Source organism: Heterocephalus glaber, unplaced genomic scaffold (assembly GCF_053883595.1).
Source record: "Heterocephalus glaber isolate CG9 unplaced genomic scaffold, H.glaber_assembly_v1.0 deba00001509, whole genome shotgun sequence".
Taxonomy (NCBI): Eukaryota; Metazoa; Chordata; class Mammalia; order Rodentia; family Bathyergidae; genus Heterocephalus; species Heterocephalus glaber.
The window spans coordinates 3914608-3932552 of record NW_028258325.1 but is presented as its reverse complement, the minus strand read 5'-3'; the positions used below and the strand labels follow the sequence as shown (position 1 = coordinate 3932552).

General features: G+C 49.7%; 1 protein-coding gene across 1 annotated transcript in view; it reads left to right on the top strand.

Annotated features, from left to right (window-relative positions):
* Nucleotides 1-17945, top strand: part of LOC101710317 (uncharacterized) — a 38742-nt gene that overhangs the window by 3626 nt on the left and 17171 nt on the right. Inside the window, exons 2-4 of the mRNA XM_087187764.1 lie at nucleotides 3446-3871; nucleotides 14551-14775; nucleotides 17746-17909. Coding sequence (XP_087043890.1) covers nucleotides 3446-3871; nucleotides 14551-14775; nucleotides 17746-17909 — 815 coding nt within the window. The remainder of the gene's footprint in view (nucleotides 1-3445; nucleotides 3872-14550; nucleotides 14776-17745; nucleotides 17910-17945) is intronic.

Genomic DNA, 17945 nt, shown 5'->3' with positions numbered 1-17945 from the left:
TCTGCAAGCCAGAATGTCCAGCCGCTCCCAATAGGAGAGGAGGCACCATGACAGAAAGTCAGAGGGTCAGAGGGTCAGAGGGTGTCATCATCCACTGAGTCTGACTCCCAAGACCCATATGTTGACATTCTAACCCCAGCACTCAGAATGCGACTGTGTCTGGAGACAGGGTCTTGACAGAGGTGATGAAGGTAATATTAGGTCGTTAGGATGGGCCGTCGTCCAGTCTGGCTGATGTCCTCACGAATAAGAGAAGATCAGAATGCAGACACAGACCAAGCAATGAGAGTGTGAGGGTGCAGGGGCAAGGGGCCGTGTGCAGGCCACGAGCGAGCCTCAGGAGGAACAGCCCTGCCCACCTCTGATCTTGGACTCCAGCCTCCAGAGCTGGAAGGAAATAATGTCTGTGTTTCAGCCCCCTTGGGGTCCTTGGCCGTGGGAGCCCTAGCAGGGCTGAGCCAACCGCAGCTCAAGGGTCTCATCTGGCAAAACACCCCAGATGCGCAGCCACGTGAACCCAGAGCTCAGGCCTTGAGAGGGTCTGGAGCTCAGACTGCCCAGCTGGGCAGGGAACCCACCCCTGCGGCCACCGTGCGTCACCACATGGCCTCAAGGTGGCCCTGAAGGTGGATGCCGTCAGGATCTCAGGAGGACTCTCCTGAGGCCCGGGAGTGACATGTCCCAGGACACCCAGCGCACACCCAGAGTACCTCTGCTGCCTGCAGGACACCACGTGACAGGGGTGGCCCGAACACACCTGGAAGTCACAGGAGGTTCACTTTGGCTCAACATGAAAGTGAGGGTCCTGTGAGAGAGGGGACTTGGGGCCAGAAAGAACCTGAGGACACACAGAGTGACCTGCAGGAGCTCCAGTGCCACTCTGCCACATACACTGATGACCTTGACACGGAATTGAGCCTTTAGTTTCCTCAGTTTCCTCGTCTGTCAGATGGAGTTGGTAATCACCGTAACCTCTGAGGCTCAGGTGGGGCTGAAATGAGTTGGCTCTGAACCTGACCAGCTCCCAGGGCCACTGTCAAAAATAACCACAGCCTGGGGAGCTGAACAGGACAGGCGTGTTCTCTCACACTTCTGAGGGGCCGGAGTCTGGGAGCTGGATGTCCAGGGCTCCCTGGCCCAGGGCTCCGGGGGAGGAGCCTTCCTGCGTCTTCTGGCTCCTGGTGGCAGTGGGCATGCCTTGGCCGGAGCTGCCTTGCTCCAGCCGCTGCCTCTGCCTTGCTGGGGCCCTCTGTATTGTCTCTTCTGTTTTTTGTAAGGACATTTCTCATTGGCTTTTGGACTCCCCACAAGCATCCAGGATGATCTCATCACAAATGCTTAACATAATAGCATCTACAAAGCGCCTTTTCCCAAATAAGTTCCCCTATCACTGATCTCGGGATGCGGACCCATCTTTAGTCCCTGTACGTATGCAGTTCTTTCTACACAGATGCAATAGTTCCTGTGGAGGAGGAGGGGATGGTGAGAGGAACTCACTTGGCCAGAGGGCCTGGTCTTGGGGAGCTGAGCTCTGGGCACTGGCTCACTAGGAGAGGAAGAGGAAGACAGTGCCAGGGAAGGCAAACACCGTGGAGGCCTGGAGTTTGCGTCTCACCTCCAGCTGAAAGGAAGCCATCAGGGGTTCCTGACAAGGGCCCAGGCAGGATGAAAGGAGCCTGGGTAGCAGTGTGGAAGGGCAGCTCTGCCCAGAGCCGGGAACACTGCCCTCCAGGGCTCAGGGCCAAGGGAGGGCGAAGAGGATGGGGGGCTGTTGCAGCAGATCTGCAGCAAAAGGAACTGGCGGTGATCCAAAACGGTGAATGGCGCTGCCCAGTGCTATCCAGTGGAAATGCAGCCTCATAAAAACATGACGCTGTGTCTTCGTCCACTTATTCACCGGATCTGGCACCCTGTGACTTCTGACTCTTCCCCGAAGTCAAAATGATCATGAAAGGGAAACATTTTGAATCCACTCAGGACATTGAGGCAGCTAGGACAGCACAGCTAAAGACACTCTGGAATAAAGACTTCCAGAGCTGCTGCAGAAAGTGACAAGAACCATGGGATAAGTGTGTGCAAGGTGAGGGGGAGTTTTTTAAGGGGGATTCATGGCCATGTGTGTTTTACTGAATTAAATTAAATTTAAACAATCGTTGTATTTCTCGATCACACCTCTTGTGCTGGCTCCTTTCAATTCCCACTGAGAGGAATGGACAGTTTCAGTTGCTTGGTCACCTCAGGCAAATGGCAGCACTGAGTCTGTCCCCTGCTCAGCACCTCCTGCATGGCAGGAATCTACTTCTGTGCTTCTGGACAGAAGTGAAAGGAAAGCTGCAGAGTCCCCTGAGACAGCGGACCCAGGAAAGTGCGGACTCTCCGATTTAGCTGTGTCCCGGGGCAAGGCCCTTCCTCCCTGCAGGTAGACATGGGGCCACACCCACACCAGTGGATCATCGAGCTTTGAATCCTGCATGCTGTTTGTCCCAAATCACCTTGAACCTCAGCCCCTTCGTTTACGTAAAGGACATGTCCATGTTCTCCATCTATTCACTTTCAAATCCAATAAAGCAGAGCTGAGAATTAGGCTGAGTGAAAAAAACCATTTGATCCCATTTATATAACTATAAAAATGACCAAATCAGAGTAGTTGGAAAAGATGTGTGGCTGCCAGGAGTACGGGAAGGGAGGAGGATGGCTGTGGCCACTCAGGCACCAGGGGGTTCTTGGACCAGAACCACTGTGGACCTTGACACGCTTGGGGGACAACTCGTCTACACATGTGAGCACACACACACAAAACACATGCAGAAACACATGCACATATGCAAGCTCACATCAAACCAGGAAAGTCTGGATCATGTCCAGGTTAATTTCCTGGTTGTGATACTGCACTGAAATTCTGCAAGATGCTGCCCTTTGCGGGAAGTCCACAGAGGGTGTGTGGGACTCCGCTGCACTATTCCTTCCAACTGCATGGGACTCTACTAGGATCTCAGAATAGAAAAGGCTAAAAAAAATAAAGGCAACAGCAAACATTGTTCATCCTTTGCTGACCACAATGGTCATGGACCTAGGTCTCGCTCTGCACGGGGCTCCTCTCTGCCTGGAGAGATAGACCAGCTCCCCCTCCCTGGTCCCAAGACTTGCTTCCTTCCTTTCTTTGCCATGTTCAATAAAATCAGCCTTTTCGTGAGTTTTATTGGTTCCACGAATAGCATGTGCTTAATGTAAAGAATGCAAGTATTTGGCCGGGGATTTAGCTCAGTGGTTCCGCCTCCTGCCTCACAAGCACAAGGTCCCGAGTTTGATCCCCGGTACCAAAAAAGACTGCAAGTATTGCAGGCAGATATCAAGAAGGAAGCAAAGGTCACCTTGACCTGTTCCACCCCAGGGTGACCCCATAACCACTCGGGGGCTGTAGCTTTGTGTCTCTGCTTGTGTGCAGATACGTGTGTAGAATTTTCCACGGGCGAGCTCATGGAGACCAAGGCTTTCTGGTGCTCCCTCCTCCTCACTTCCGCATCACACCCAGCCAGGCCTCCGTCTCCACAGCGCTGCTTGTTTCGTTTCACGTTCTCGGGTGCACCCGTGACAACGTCCAACCAGACAGGGCCTGGGGTGGGGCGTGACCCACAAAACCGGGCCATTGGAGCCACGTTGTTCTGCTTCTCGCTCTTCACACTCATCCACGCCCTTGGAGGTGCATCCGGGCCTCTCGGGGTCTCCAGTTCCCCCTCGTGGGAGCTTTCGTCCCGTGTGACGCCACGCCACCTCACCGTGCCACTTCCTCTTGGAAGGAACTTCCTTCTCTTCGTCTTGGCCGCCGATGAACACGGGTCCGAAACGCTCTTCCACAGCCCTCCGGAGATCGGTGCTTCTGTCCCGGGGGAGGGAGTCCAGGGCGGAAATCACGGGTGCAGAGGGGAAGCTTAGCCTTTAACAAATGCCCACAGGTTATCTCACGGGACTCTCTGCGTGGCCCCCTGCCGCCTCGAGGCATGTATTTCCTGTGTTCCCGTCTTCAGTCCCTGTGACAGCATGCTGCATATTGAGTACTGTCCATGGGTATAGCATGAAGTGGTCTTCTTACTTTAATGAGCATTTCTTTGTCTATTGGGAAAATATGTATAGATAGTATATATATTCAAAGGAGAAAATCTGAAAGTATACACAATAGTCTATTCCCCATTTTTTTTCCGAAACTGGGGATCAAACCCAAGGGTACTCTTCCACTGAGCTACATCTCCAGCCCCTTTTGATTTTTATTTTAAGTCAGGATCTCGGTAAGTTGCCCAGGCGGGACTCAAACTTGCGATCCTCCTGCCCCAGTCCTCCAAAGTGCTGGGGTTACAGGTCTACACCACTGAGTCCAACTCTTTTGCTCATTTTACCTGGGGCTTTTTGTTCTGCCAAGTTTTTAGAGCCACCTATGAAGCATCTACAGCTTTGGTTATTCAAATTCTCTCTCCAGATCTTGTGTTCGTCTCTTGATTTTGTGGCATCTTTTACCGCATAACAACAACCTCTTTATAGAGTCAAAAATATCACTCAGTCAGGTGTGGTGATGCAGGCCTGCAGCCCTGGGGAAGCTGAAGCAGAATTCCAGGCTCAAGCTAGTGAGACCTCTCTCAAAATAAACACAAAGAGCTGAGGACGAGGCACAGTGTGAAGGTCCTGAGTTCATTTTCCAGTGCTGAAAAAAATCGTGTCTTTCACTTTTTAAAAAATAGTTTCCAAGTTTCACATCCAAGACATGCCACCTCCTAGATTTTCTTGTAAGTACAAGAAAACTTGGTTTCCTTGGACAGATACTCTGCTTGTTTATTCACAATACAAAAAAATTACAAGTGATCTGGTTGGAAAATGTAACCCCCCACACATCAATACCATTAAGTAGAGAAGTTTCCTATTATGCAAAAAAAGGTTTTTAGTGTGAATAATGCAAGAATGCCAAATAATATACATAACATATATTTTCCCTAAAGCTCAGTAAGGGAGTGGCCAACAAAAACCTCAGCTGTATTTTGGTATTGTCTCAAAATACAAAAGCAAAGAGAGTGAAATCGCACCATTTACAAGTGGCTTTGCATGGACCTGAGCAGACCCCAGGTAATATTGCCATCTGTCCCACTGCTGTCCCGCCAGGTGGAAATTTTGGTCCCCTTTTTGTAGAAAAGTGGTGAACAGAGGACAACTCATTCAGTAAGAACTTGAGCTCTCATTGGACACATTACTCCAAGATTTTGCAATATTCAAGGCATATAAAATAATAAGCATTAGTGGACCTGCTATTCAACTTCAGTAACAAAGTAGGAGCCCTGCCCCATATGACTCTCCCCAGCTTAACCATTGTCCTCAAGTGTGTCTTTATCTTTTTCCTAAGTTCATGTACATGGTGTTGTATCTGTACATATCTTCTTCCACATTTTACTTTTTAGCTAAATATCAAGTGTTAACAATTCATCCATTTTGAAGCCTGTAGCTGAACTGAAAATAGAATTCCTTTTTTAAAATATTTAAACCATGCTACTATGGATGTGTGCATTTATATCTTGTGATTTCTAGAGCAAGATTCCTCAACAGTGGAATGCTTGCTATTTTAGGCAGGATCATCCCTGGGACGGGGCTCTCCTATGCATGGTACACTGGGTAGCAGCATCTCTGCCTTCCAGCCTACAGATCCTCCCGTGAGAGGTGACAGGTGAAAATATTTCCATGCAGTGCCACAGGTCCCCCTGGAGGGCAAAGGCATCCCTGGTTGAGAACCATGGACCTAGAGCTTATACTGTAGGAATGGGATGGCTGGCTGCATCATGGGACACGAACATCCTCCACTTTTCAAGTACTACAGAACTGTCTTCCAAAATCCTATGCCAATTTATTTTTCAATTGCTAGGACCTGAATGTGCAGCCCTAAAATTCATATGCTGAATCCCTACTCCCAGAGTGATGGTATCTGCAGATGAGGGTCTTTTCAAGGGAAAGTCATAAGAGTAGAGCCCTTGTGAATGGGATTAGTGCTGTTCTCAGAGAAGACATGAGAAATCTCCTCCCTGCCATGTGAGGATACAACTACACCTGGTCGTCGATAAACCAGGAAAACAGCTGTATTGGTCAGCCCTTTCCCATTGCTGGAACAAAATACCCAATCCCCCCAACTTAGAGGACAGCAGCTTTGATTTGCCTCATGGTTTCAGAGGATTCAGTCCATGGTTGGCTGGCTCCAAAGAAGAAATGTCATGATGGAAGGGCACAGTGGAACAAAGATGCTTTGTTTATGGTGGCCAGGAAGCAGAGCAGGAGAACAGTGCCAAAGAGGAAGGAGTGAGGGACCAGACCTAGACCCCTTCAGACACACCTAAAGTGTGCTTTACTAACCCCTGGGTGGCTCCCAAGCCAATCACGCTGATGATCTTAACCTTCACACCCTCCAAAAGTGTGCCCCAGTGATCCGTCTCCTCCCACTCAGCCCCACCTCCTAACCACGCACCCACTGATGAGCCCCTCACCCCCACGATCCAATCACTGCTCCAGGAGTCTCTCTCACCAGTCAAGTTGCCATTTAAGTTTAACTGGCACAGGGCCCTCACCATGCTGGCACCCCGATCCTGGATTTGGGCCTCCAGGACTGTAAAGAATACATTTCTGTTGTTTAGTCCGCCCAGTCTATAATATTTCCTATAGAATCCCACGCTGACGACAACACCAGCGATCTAAGCAAACCAGTTCCTCCACATCTTTATGAGCACATGGTGATGGCTGAATGTACATTTGCCAGTCTGGTGAGCGTGAAGTATCTCAGCACGACTCGTGAGTTCCTCTGATCACTAATGACCCTGAGCCTCTTTCTCTGCTTTTGGTTCTTCATCCTTTCTTTTCAGTACATACGCCCTTTCATGTATCCTGCTGTCCTCTAACTGGCTTGTCTTTTCTGTATTGATTTTTAGGGATTCTGGACACCCGAAGGATCTTTGGGTATCTGTATTGCTTATCGCCTCTTAGTTACGGGCTTACTGTATCATACTGTTTCCTTTGGGGGATAGAAATATTGCTTTTAATATAGTCAGTGTTTTCAATATTTCCCTTTATGATTTATGCTTTTTGAGTTTTATTTAAGCAATTCTTCTCTATCTTGAAGCAATAAAAATATTCTCCCATATTCCTTTCAGAATGTTTTAAAGCTTTGCTTTTCCATTTTGAGAATTAATGCTCCTGGAATTGAGTTTTGCATACAGTGCGAATGACAGATCCTATTTCATTTTTTTCCTGGAGGAAATACCCGGTGGTCCCATGCCTTACTGAAAACTCACTTTCTCCCTCCCGATGCAGGCTGCGATGCATCTCCAGTGACCACCACACACGGCCTGTGGAACTTGATCCACCTGTCTACTTGTCTCTACACACTGTCAGTCATACTTACTTAACCTTTACAGAAGTCTCCACATCTGTCACAGCAAGTTTCCCTAGCTTGTTCACCTTTTCTGAGCATTTAAGCTATTCTTAGCCCTTTTCTCTTCCATGTGAATCTTAGAATTAGCTTGGCAACTTTTGCAAAGAATCCTGTTGGGATTTGGATCAAAACTGCATTGAATTGATCAGTTCAGAGAGAGAGATCTTAGAAAATGGACTCCTCCCAGTTAGAAGTTCTTCTCTCTGTTCAGGCCTTTCAAACATCTTTCAGGACAGGTTACCATTCTCTGTGGAAAGGCTTTGTGTATCTGTCAATATGTATATTCTTCAGTAGATTTGTTCTGTTACTTAAGTGAAATCTTTCTTAAAATGATAAATGTTATTTGTAAGAGAGGTAGATTCTGTGTGTGTTCATCAGATCAAGCCTTTGAGTTGTATTATTCACATCTTCTGTCGTTACCAATATCTTTCACTCTATGGCTTATCAATGGAAGAGGCAGGTTGACTCTTAGTGCCCATTAGGATGGCTACTAGGGTTTCAGTGTTCATGTCCCCCAAATTTTATGGGTTGAAACCTAATCTGCATATAACAGTATTAAGAAGTGAGGCCTTCGGGGTGAGATTGAGTCGTAAGGATGGAACCTCTGTCAATGGGATTAGTGACCTTGTGAAAAAGGTCCAAGGGAGCTTGGTCGCCACTCTGCCTTGTAAGGATGGGGCCCAGAGAGGCCCTTGTCAGGCCTCAAATCTGCTGACACCTGGACCTTGGGCTTCCCAGCCTCCAAAACTTTAAGCCCTAAATTTTTATTGTTTATAAATTATTTAGTCTAAGGTGTTCTTATTCTAGCAGCCCAAATTGACAGTGACTGTTATGAAAAAGAAGAAAATAACAAATGTTGGCAAGGACCTGGAGAAGCTGGAACCCTCACGCTCGCTTGGTGGGGATTTAAGATGGTACAGCCAGTCTGGAAAACACTATGGAAGCTCCTCAGACACACATGGAGACTGGCATGTGGTCCAGCAATTCCATTTCTGGGTATACACAAGAAAAGTGACAGCAGGAATTGGCACAGATACTTTGGTACCCACATTCAAAGCAGCCTTAGTCACCATCGCCAACATAGGGAAGCAATCCAAGTGTCTGTGACACAGGATACATGTGTGGGGCGTGAATGCACTGGAGTACAGTATTATCCACCCTGACACATATGACACATATTAATGATGGGTGACATTATGCTAAGTGAGGAAAACCAACCATGAAGACAAATATTTTCTGACTCTGCTTCGGTGGGGTCCTAGGTAGAGAAATCGAATTCACAGGTTGCCAGGGACCAGGAGGAGGAGCTTGGGGAGGCCATGTTTAATGAGGGCAGAGTCTCCAGGTGGGAAGATGTGAAAGTTCTGGACACAGATGGTGACAGTGGAGGCACAATGATGCAGGTGAGGTAATGCCACCAAATGGTGCACTTAGAAATGGTTAAAATGGGCTGGGGATTTAGCTCAGTGGTTCCATCACCTGCCTCACAAGTGCAAGGACCCGAGTTCGATCCCTGGTACCAAAGAAATGGTTAAAATGGCAAGTATTATATTACGTACACTTGATCACAGTAAAGAAATCGTTTAAGAGCTATGCTGAAACAGCCCTCTAAGATGGTAGATCTGTGGATTCCCCCGCCTAGTTCTCTCAATCCTGGTGTCCGATATATTTTTGTTTCAAATTCCATGCAGGAACTTCTAGACAGTAACCTCTTCCTGATGAACTGACTTAAGTAGCAAACCCCTGTATCCAATGATGACTGACTCTACTTGTCCACTATTAAAGCGACTACAGCTTTCTCTCGCCCCTGGGTCCCTTCCCATCCTTTGTCGTCTGCTTCGTGAATCCTCTTCATGCTCTAGGTGAGAATAGTGAACCCCGGGCTCTGCATTTCACCCAGCCTGACTCTCCACCTTCGGCAGAGAGGCTGTCCGTCCACACAGGCTCCAGTTGTGGGCATGGCGGGAGCTGTTCATGTCCATCCTGTTTTTTACTTTCTTCACCTTTTTCTCCACTTCTCCCTTCCTTTGGATTGCTTGCGCAGTCTTTCCTCTTCCGCTATCTTCTACTGTCTGAAAGTTATACAGGTTATTTCCTTTTTTCAGTGATTAACCTGGATCAGGATGCATCACTGTTTGTTTTAATCGAAATCTCGGTTATCATCATAGACAAGTGCTTTGCTCTCATCACTTCTTTCCTAAGGTATGTGCTTTTTGTCCAGGATTTAATTCTGCCTTCTCTATTTTATTCTATAAAGTAGACCACTAATTTTATATGCACAATATGTGTTATCATCCAGTTTTAAATATTTTCTATTTTCCCCTATTTCCAATCATACTCTTAATTTGGGGGACTTGGTAGACATGTTTTGTTTGGTCTTGGGTTTTGTTTCTGTTTTGTTTTTGGTTTTTGTTTTTTTGGTACCAGGGATCGAACTCGGGTCCTTGCACTTGTGCAGCAGGCGACGAAACCACTGAGCTAAATCCCTGGCCCTTGTTTTTGTTTTTTGAGATAGGGTCTCACTATGTGGCCCGGGCTGATCTAGGATTCATGATCTTCCTGCCTCAGCCTCCTGAGTAGCTGGAATTATAGGCATGCTCTACCATGCCCAGATTTTGTGCATATCTTATTGTTACAAAATTCTAATTGAATATTGTCATCAAAGAACATACTTTGTATGGTTTTCTTCCTTTTAAATGTATTGAGATGTGTTCTGTGGTCTAGCATGTGTTCTATCTTAGTAAATTTTCCACACAGCTCTTAAAGACACATGATTTCTGCTGCTACTGGGTGGGAGGTTCTAGAAATATCAATGAGGTCAAGTCAGTGGCAGAGCCGTGCATAATCTTCTTGCACACTGACTGTCTGCCTCATGTTTCTAGCAGTTTCTGGGAGAGTGATATTGGAAAGCATGCGCTGCAATGGTGAATTTGTCCATTTCCCTTTCAGTTTTTCCCATTTGATTCTGGTGTTTTGAAGTTTTATTATCAGAGACATGCATGACTGATATTCTCACATCTTCTTGATGAATTGATCTTCTTTTCATCATGAAGCTGGTACTGTTTCCTATTGTGCAGTGTGGTTTATCTGATGTGTATATAGTTTGCAAAATGCCTTCGCCGTCTTTTTTGCGTGGTCTGCTCTCTCCACCTGTTTACTCTCAGCCCACCCTCTTTGTGTTTAGAGAGGGCTTCCTGCCAGCAGCACATGCTTGGGTCTCCATATTTATCCGCTCTGAAGAGCAGTCTCATGTATTGCAGGGCCAATCTACTTATCCTGAATGGAACTGTGGAGACAGCTGGGTTGCAGTCTACCATCTTGGTATTTGTTTTTTATTTTTCCACCTGCTCTTTATTCCTTTATCTTCTTTCTCTTCCTTATTTTGGATTAAATGTTTTTAAAACACTGTACTATGATTCTCTCATTAGCTATTCCTCTTTATTTTTTTAAACCAATTGGGCTAGAACTTTTAGTGTGTGTCTCTAACTTCCTACACTAAGTCAATAACATGCAGTGCTTTCTATATCCTGGGAGAACATCACCATCTCATACTTCATTTTACTCCATCCTTTCTTTGTGCCATTGTCAACTATCTTACTTCTAAATTTCTTCTAAATTCAAAACTACATCATAAGGGTCTTCACTGAAAACTGTCCATTAAATTTTCCTTTTTGTAATGATTGTATTGAGATACAGTTGGTGTGGAATAAAGTGCATATCCATAAATACAGGCATATTTTCCCACATGACACACCTGCTCATCCACCCCCACATCCCCGACAATGAGCAGATCATCACCCAGAAGTTTCTTCCCGCCCCTCACTTCCTCCTTCTCATTAGCACCCAACCCACATCCCGAGCACCCTTTCTGGTCATGTCTCACCAGGCACCATTATTCTGAGACTTGCCAGATGGTTGTATGTGTCAGTAAGTCACTTTTTATGTTTCTTTTTTTGCGGTGCTATGGATCAAACCTAGGGATGTTCCACTGCATCCCCAGCCCCCTTTAGTCTCCTTTTAATTTTTTTAAAATTTGAGACAAATTGCCCAGGCACGATCTGAACTTGGATCTTCCTGCCTCAGCTTCCCTCAGTGCTGGGATTACAGGTGTGCTCCATCACCCCGGCTCATCCTGGCATCTCTGCTGAATGCTGTTGAGACTCAGCAAGGTCTTTCCGCTCTGGGTGACTCATCCCCAAATTCTCCAGCCTCTCAGGGATCCAACAGTTACTCAATGTTTTGCTCCCTTGTGGCTTTCTTTGCCTGGGTGCAGGCAGTCTCACCAGGCTCCACTTTGCCACAGCGGAGAAAGTGGCTCCAGCCCGATGTGCTCTCCTTCTCGAAGGCATCCCTGCTCTGCTCTGTCTGCTGCCAGTATCTGAGAATAATTTTTAAATATGGTTTGGCCAGTTCTTCTCATGGTCAGAAACAGGAATCTCAGTCCTGTGTTTTCTCAGCACCTGGAGTACATTGGTTCAGGCCTTTGGTTTCTGAGTTGCTGTTGATGGGTCTGTGGCCAGTTGGCTACATTCACAGCTCAGAGACGCATCTGCATGCATGGCCCGCCGTGAGAAGGAAGGACGCTGTCCCTCATAGCTGTCAGGTCCAGCAGAGGAAAGATCAGTCCCAACTTCAGACATGGTAAACTGTGGTGGAAAGTGTTCCTCTAAACTGATGAAATACTGTATGGTCATTTTCTTTTTGTTTTTTTTTTTTTTTTTTTGGTTCTCAGGATTGAGCTCAGGACCTTGCACTGGAGAGGCAGGCGGTAGCACCTCTGAGCTAAATCCCTGGCTTATTTTCATTCTTTTGTAAAATACCTGTATTTTCTTTCATTTTGTTGCAATGTCTAAGTTTCCTCTTTGATGTCTTTTAATTTAATCTGCTATGTTTATATGTAGTTTTTTATTTATGTTGCTTAGCATATATTGTTTTACCCGGATCTGAGATATGGTATCTTTAAGCAACCATGAAAACTGCATAGCCATCATCTCTTCAAATATGGCCTTTCCTCAGTTTTCTCTATTTTAATCTGCTAAAACTCCAATTAGACAGAGGATATTCTTTCATATCTGTCACGAGTGTCTCCAAAATCCTTTCCTATTTCTCATTCCCCTTTCAGTTTGAGTTGCACTCTGGGTAATGCACATCTGTGCTCTAGTTAACTGACCAATATGGTCAGCTACATAACCTATCAGTGGAGGATTGTATTTCAATTATTATATTCTTATTACAAAATACTTGGTTCTTTTCCAAATTTTCCTGGTCATTTTGACTTCATTCTTTGTACTTGTGTGTGTGTGTGTGTGTGTGTGTGTGTGTGTGTGTGTGTGAGACAGGATCTCACTACATAGCCCAGGCTGGCCTCAAACTCGTGGTGATCCTCACGTCTTTGCACTTTTTATTACTCCATTTTAAATTTTAAAAAACATTTTGTGGCCAGGTGTGGTGCCACACAACTGAAATCCCAGCACTTGGGAGGCTGAGGCAGGAGGATTGCTGTGAGTTAAGGTCAGCCTGGGCTACATAGTGAGACCTTGTCTCAGAAAACCGAAAAAAAAAAAAAGAAGAAGTGTTTCTATTTGATTAGTTTTGCCCTGTGAAGTATGTGTCTACTAGCAGAAGTACTTAGGAATCTAAATCTATTGTTTTTCAACTGACTGTAGCTCACATTGAGGGTGATAGTGTTGGAATCCCAAGGCCTTCTTGGAAGATGTTTGTTATTTATTACATTTAGGTCTTTTCCTTGAACCTGCTTTAGTATTTGAAATAAGATCGGAGCCCACTTTTCCCCTTTTCAGACGGCCAGCCAGTTCCCCTTCCTTCTTTTTCACGGAGCTGGGCAGCAGTGTTTGCCCTAAACAAACCCACTCCGTGCTCTGGATTGATTCTGGTGCTGTCTGGGTTCCACTCCTCTGTCCATCCATCTCCGCAGTGATGCCCCACGGCTTGCATCCACTGGCTTCCCTATGGTCTAAACTGAACACACCAGAGTCTCACTGCCCAGCGTCCGTTTTGCGACCTTCTGTGCTATTCTCAAGGTTTGCTTCAGAGAATCTTTTTTCCTCACTTTTGTAAGGAAGTGGATCTCAGAGTGTGTTTGCTACACTTAACTGGACAGAATGGGGAGGCCGGTGGGGAGGTAGGAGGAGCCCCAGCCCAGGGTGACCCGCCCTGGGGAAAACAGGAGCTGTTTAATTCGCACTGGCCAAGACACACACAGCAGCACGGACCAGTTACATGAACTTTCATGGTCCAGCCTAGGGAACAGCCTCACTTAATCCTGTAGCATCCCTTGGGGGGCAGGTGCTGTAGATACCGCCTTAATCCCGTAGAGAAAGAAGCTGGCGAACAGAGGGCTTTAGTGACATTTGCCGAGTTTGTGGGTTGATTACAAAAAGAAAACAGGGAAATCGAGTCGGGACTTTGGATATGAAGTGGCCGATTGTTACTGCGTGATTAGTGCTCACTGTCCTGGACACATGCACAAGAGCTCAGCAATAACAGCTCAGCTGTTGGTGGAATGTTTCCCGTGCACTTTAGGAATATTAACTCAGTACATCCCGGAAACGTCGTGTCTGACGCACATTCTTACTGTCCCCACCTAACGGACGGACGGCAAGATCAGGGTCCAGAGACAAGCGCACCGGCCCAGGGACACCCAGCCGAGGCGGGAGGACGAACGCGGCCTCTGGCTACAGGGACAGTGCCCACAGGCGACCTCCAAAGTGACCAAGAGGATGGCCTCAGGGTCACCTGGGCGATGGAAAGTTAATGGAAGCGCTGCAATGGAAAGACCGGGTGGCGCTCGTCACTATTTGTAAATAATTATCATTTACATTTCATTTTTAATTTCTTTTAATATGAGTGAGGCATGCCAACAGACTAACAGGTGGCTCGGTCATAGTAGCATGTGTTCCTGTGTGATCTGAAAATACAAAAAGACATACAAGTAATTTAGAAGAGGAGCCCTGGCCAACCAGCTCGCAGGGCCCCTTATGTAACTGCGCGCGGGGGGAGGAGCCCGACTCCCGGAACAGCCGATGGGGCGGGGCTGCCGGGCCTCGGTCCCGCCCACTCTGCGCCACCACCCCGCTCAGCCACCCCCACCCCCCAGCCCCGGCTACTCGCAAAACCCGGAGCCCGGAGTCCGGAGAGCGGGCCGGACCCTGCTGGGCGCCCGCGACCCGGTCCGGAGCCGCGGGAGCCCGAGCCCCGGGACCGCTTCGGCTCCCGGGAGCGGCAGCAGGCGGATCCCGCCCACGGTCCCGGGAGCGGCAGCCGGCGGGCGGGCGCCATGCAGCGGGACGGCGGCCAGGCTGCGGGTCAGTGGCTGGACTTGCGTCCCCGCCCCCGGTCGCGCGCGCCCCGCTCCCGGGGGGAAGGGGGTCCCGGGCCGGGGCTGCTCGGCGGGGGCGCGGACTCCCCGGGGTCCCGGGCCCCGGCAAATGACTCGGGCCTGCGCCCCGCCGGCTCCGCGCGCGCGCGTGGCCGGGCGCAGGTGCCTGGAGCGCGCCCCGGAGACGAACACGGTGCCCTCCCGGAGGGCCTCGGAGCCCCTGTGCTCGCCTGTCCCGTGAGGCGTCACTGCCCCAATCCCGGCGAGGACCGAGACGTTTAGCAACTTGACCCCACGCCCAACCCTATGACTGAGTGGCGCAGACAGGATTTGAACCCCTGCCGGGAGGGGGTGTCAGCCTCAGGGCTGGCCGTGCAGATGTGGAAATTGAGGCTGGCTGGATCAGGGTCTGACCAGAGCGTTCCTTGTGCAGAAACCTGGATGCCGGCACTGGAGGATAACTAGGGAGAATCGTGTAATCCGCTTCTGGCTACTGTGAGACTCCCGCGGCAGGACAAGAGTCCTTGGCCCAAAATTTGACTCACAGGCAGTTTTCTTGTGTTCCAGGATAGAGTGAGCAATGGTGCTCGCCTTTAGTCCTAGCTGCCCGGGAGGCTGAGGCAGGAGGATCCAAGTTCGAGGCCAGCCAGGACAACTTAGTGAGACCCTGTCTCGAAATGTGGAAAGGGTTGGGAGCGCTCCTGGGGCCAGGCCTTGCAATGACCTAGTGAATCCTCAGGGACCTCCTCTTAGTATCCCCATCTCACGGGCGCGGAAGCTGAGGGTGGACAGATGACATGGCCAGTAATGGCTCCAAATTGAGGCTCTGTGAGTCATAGGTGTGGCCGCTGCAACTTCCAGTGGTCTGATGGCCTGGGGCCCCTGGGCAGACGCCTCCTCTCTGGGGTAGAGGTCTTGGGCAAGTCATCCAGCACCTCTGAGCCTCCATTCACCCATAATGAAAAGTGCTAGGCAAAGCAGTCGCCATCGCCCTGCTCCCGGGACTTACCCTTGGTACTGACTGAGTTCCCCACCACCCACCAGCTGCTTCTGTGGCCCCTGCCAGGGGCCCGACACGCTCTCCTGCTTGTGTCTGAAGGGCCCTGGCCAGGGTCAGTCTTCAGGCGCCTCCTCCAGCAGGGCTGTTCCCTGGTGGGAGGGGTTCCACCCTTTCAGGAGCCACTGCCGAGGTGGGAAGAACGGGCCAGGGTGTCACTTGCTGAGGGTCTTGTCCAGGTCTTGATGCCCAAAGCAAAGGATTGAGCAGGACACCTGAGAGTGGCAGCTGGATCCATGATTTATTTAAAGGAGAAAAGACAAGATCCATCCCCAGCGGGCCAGCTCAGGGTTAGCACCTTAAAACCCAACTCGGGGTTTTGAGTCTTAGGGTTTGGACTGGGATTGAGGGTTTGATCTGAGCTCTGACTCCCGCCGATGAGCGGCCTGGCTCAGCCCCTCTGTCAGGAGGTGTTTGAGACCGTCTATGGCCCTGGCAGAATTGACACAGTATCCAAAGCCTGGGGGGTCAGATCCGCACAGCCAGTGACGTGGTAAATAGAGTTGGGTCCTCCAGGTCTCGTGAGACCCCTGGGCTTGTGCCAGGAAAACACTGTGCTTAGCTGAGTCACCTGGCTACCTTTCCCAGCAGGTGTAGACCTGGCCTTTTGGCCCCAGGCTAATGTCTGACTCAGAGTGGATCCTGCTGCAGGAAGTGGCTCTGAGACAGCTCCCTGCCTTCCCAGTGGTTTCCTTGGTTACCCGATGCCTCAGATCTCACTCAGAAGGCAGCTCCAAGGCAGGCCTACCTTCCCTTCTTTCTCAGCCGTTTCCCTAGCTACCTCCTGCCTCCTGCCTCCTGCCTCTGCCCCTGCCCTGCCCAGGGCCTCCCCAGAATGATTATGTACATTTCCATAGTGAACAGGGTCCAGGTGGAGATCACCTGGGAGGAGGTGTGGACAGGGTGTGACCATCCTCCATTCCAGGGCGGGCCTGGAGCCTCCGATGGCAGGCTGGGGCACGTGGGCTTCGTGCCTGAGGATGATGCAGCGGAGGAGATGGTGGGGTGCTCACCTGTGGGCCCAGAGGCAGGATCCCAGGGAGGATGGCAAGGTGATGGGGTGCATCCCTGGAGCAGGCCCTTCCGCCCTGGGTTACAAACACACGAGCCCTTTGCCCCAGCAACCTGGGTCCTGCTTCCCTGCAACTTGGTGTCCCCATCTACACCTGTGTGTACCTGTGTGTGAGAAAGAGAAATGATAAATCATGGGCACCTGCTGGGCCTGAGCCACGCCAGCGCCCCCTGCCTCCTGCCTCCTCCCATATGTAAGGTGAGACCCTAATCCCTGCCTCCTCCGTCCGCTTCGGGTAACTTGACACCTCCAGTGACCGAAAGCTGCAGACTCGCCCATTAAGAACGCCTCTGGAATAACAGCTAACATTTACCAAGGCCGCGCTGCCAGGAGGAGTCTGTTTTTATTGAATCCCTCCTGCTCCCTGGAATGTAAATTCGGGATCTGAGGTGTTTGCTCTGTGTGCTGATGTCGCCAGCCTGGCACACAGAGGGCACTCTGCAAGTATGCAAGGTGTGCACGGGCCTTGCAGCGGCCCTGGAAGAAAGGAGGTCTGGGATTTGCCCTCTGTTATCGCAGAGGAAACCAAGGTCGCCCCGGGTGATGCATGGAGCCAACGATGTGCAGCTAACTTGTGGAGCTGGTGTTTGAATCTGGGTTCAGGGTGCAGAGCCCACACTCACCTGTGATGCCCTGCTGGGTGAAAGGCTGCGTGTCAGGTCTGGCAGCGTGGGCTTCTCCCTCGGCACCATGGAGTCATTGGGCCAGAACAGTGAGCACTGACTGAGGTTTCAGGGTTCACACGCTGTCCCTGTGCCTATGCTAACAGACTTGAGGGCTGGGGACCGCACAGCGCTGACCTGGTGGGACTGTTTCCACTCTTTCAGTGCCCGCAGAGCTCCTCTTCCTGCCTCCCAGCTGCGCGGGTGACCCGTGCCCCGGGAGCTCCGTGATCCGGACCCACAGCCATGACCTGGCCTCTCTGCCCATGCAGCTCACCATGCCGGCCCAGCCGGGGGGCACGAAGGAGCAGGACACAGAGGAGCCAAAGGCAAGTGCAGCCCCCAGGGGCTCAGGTTCCCATTTC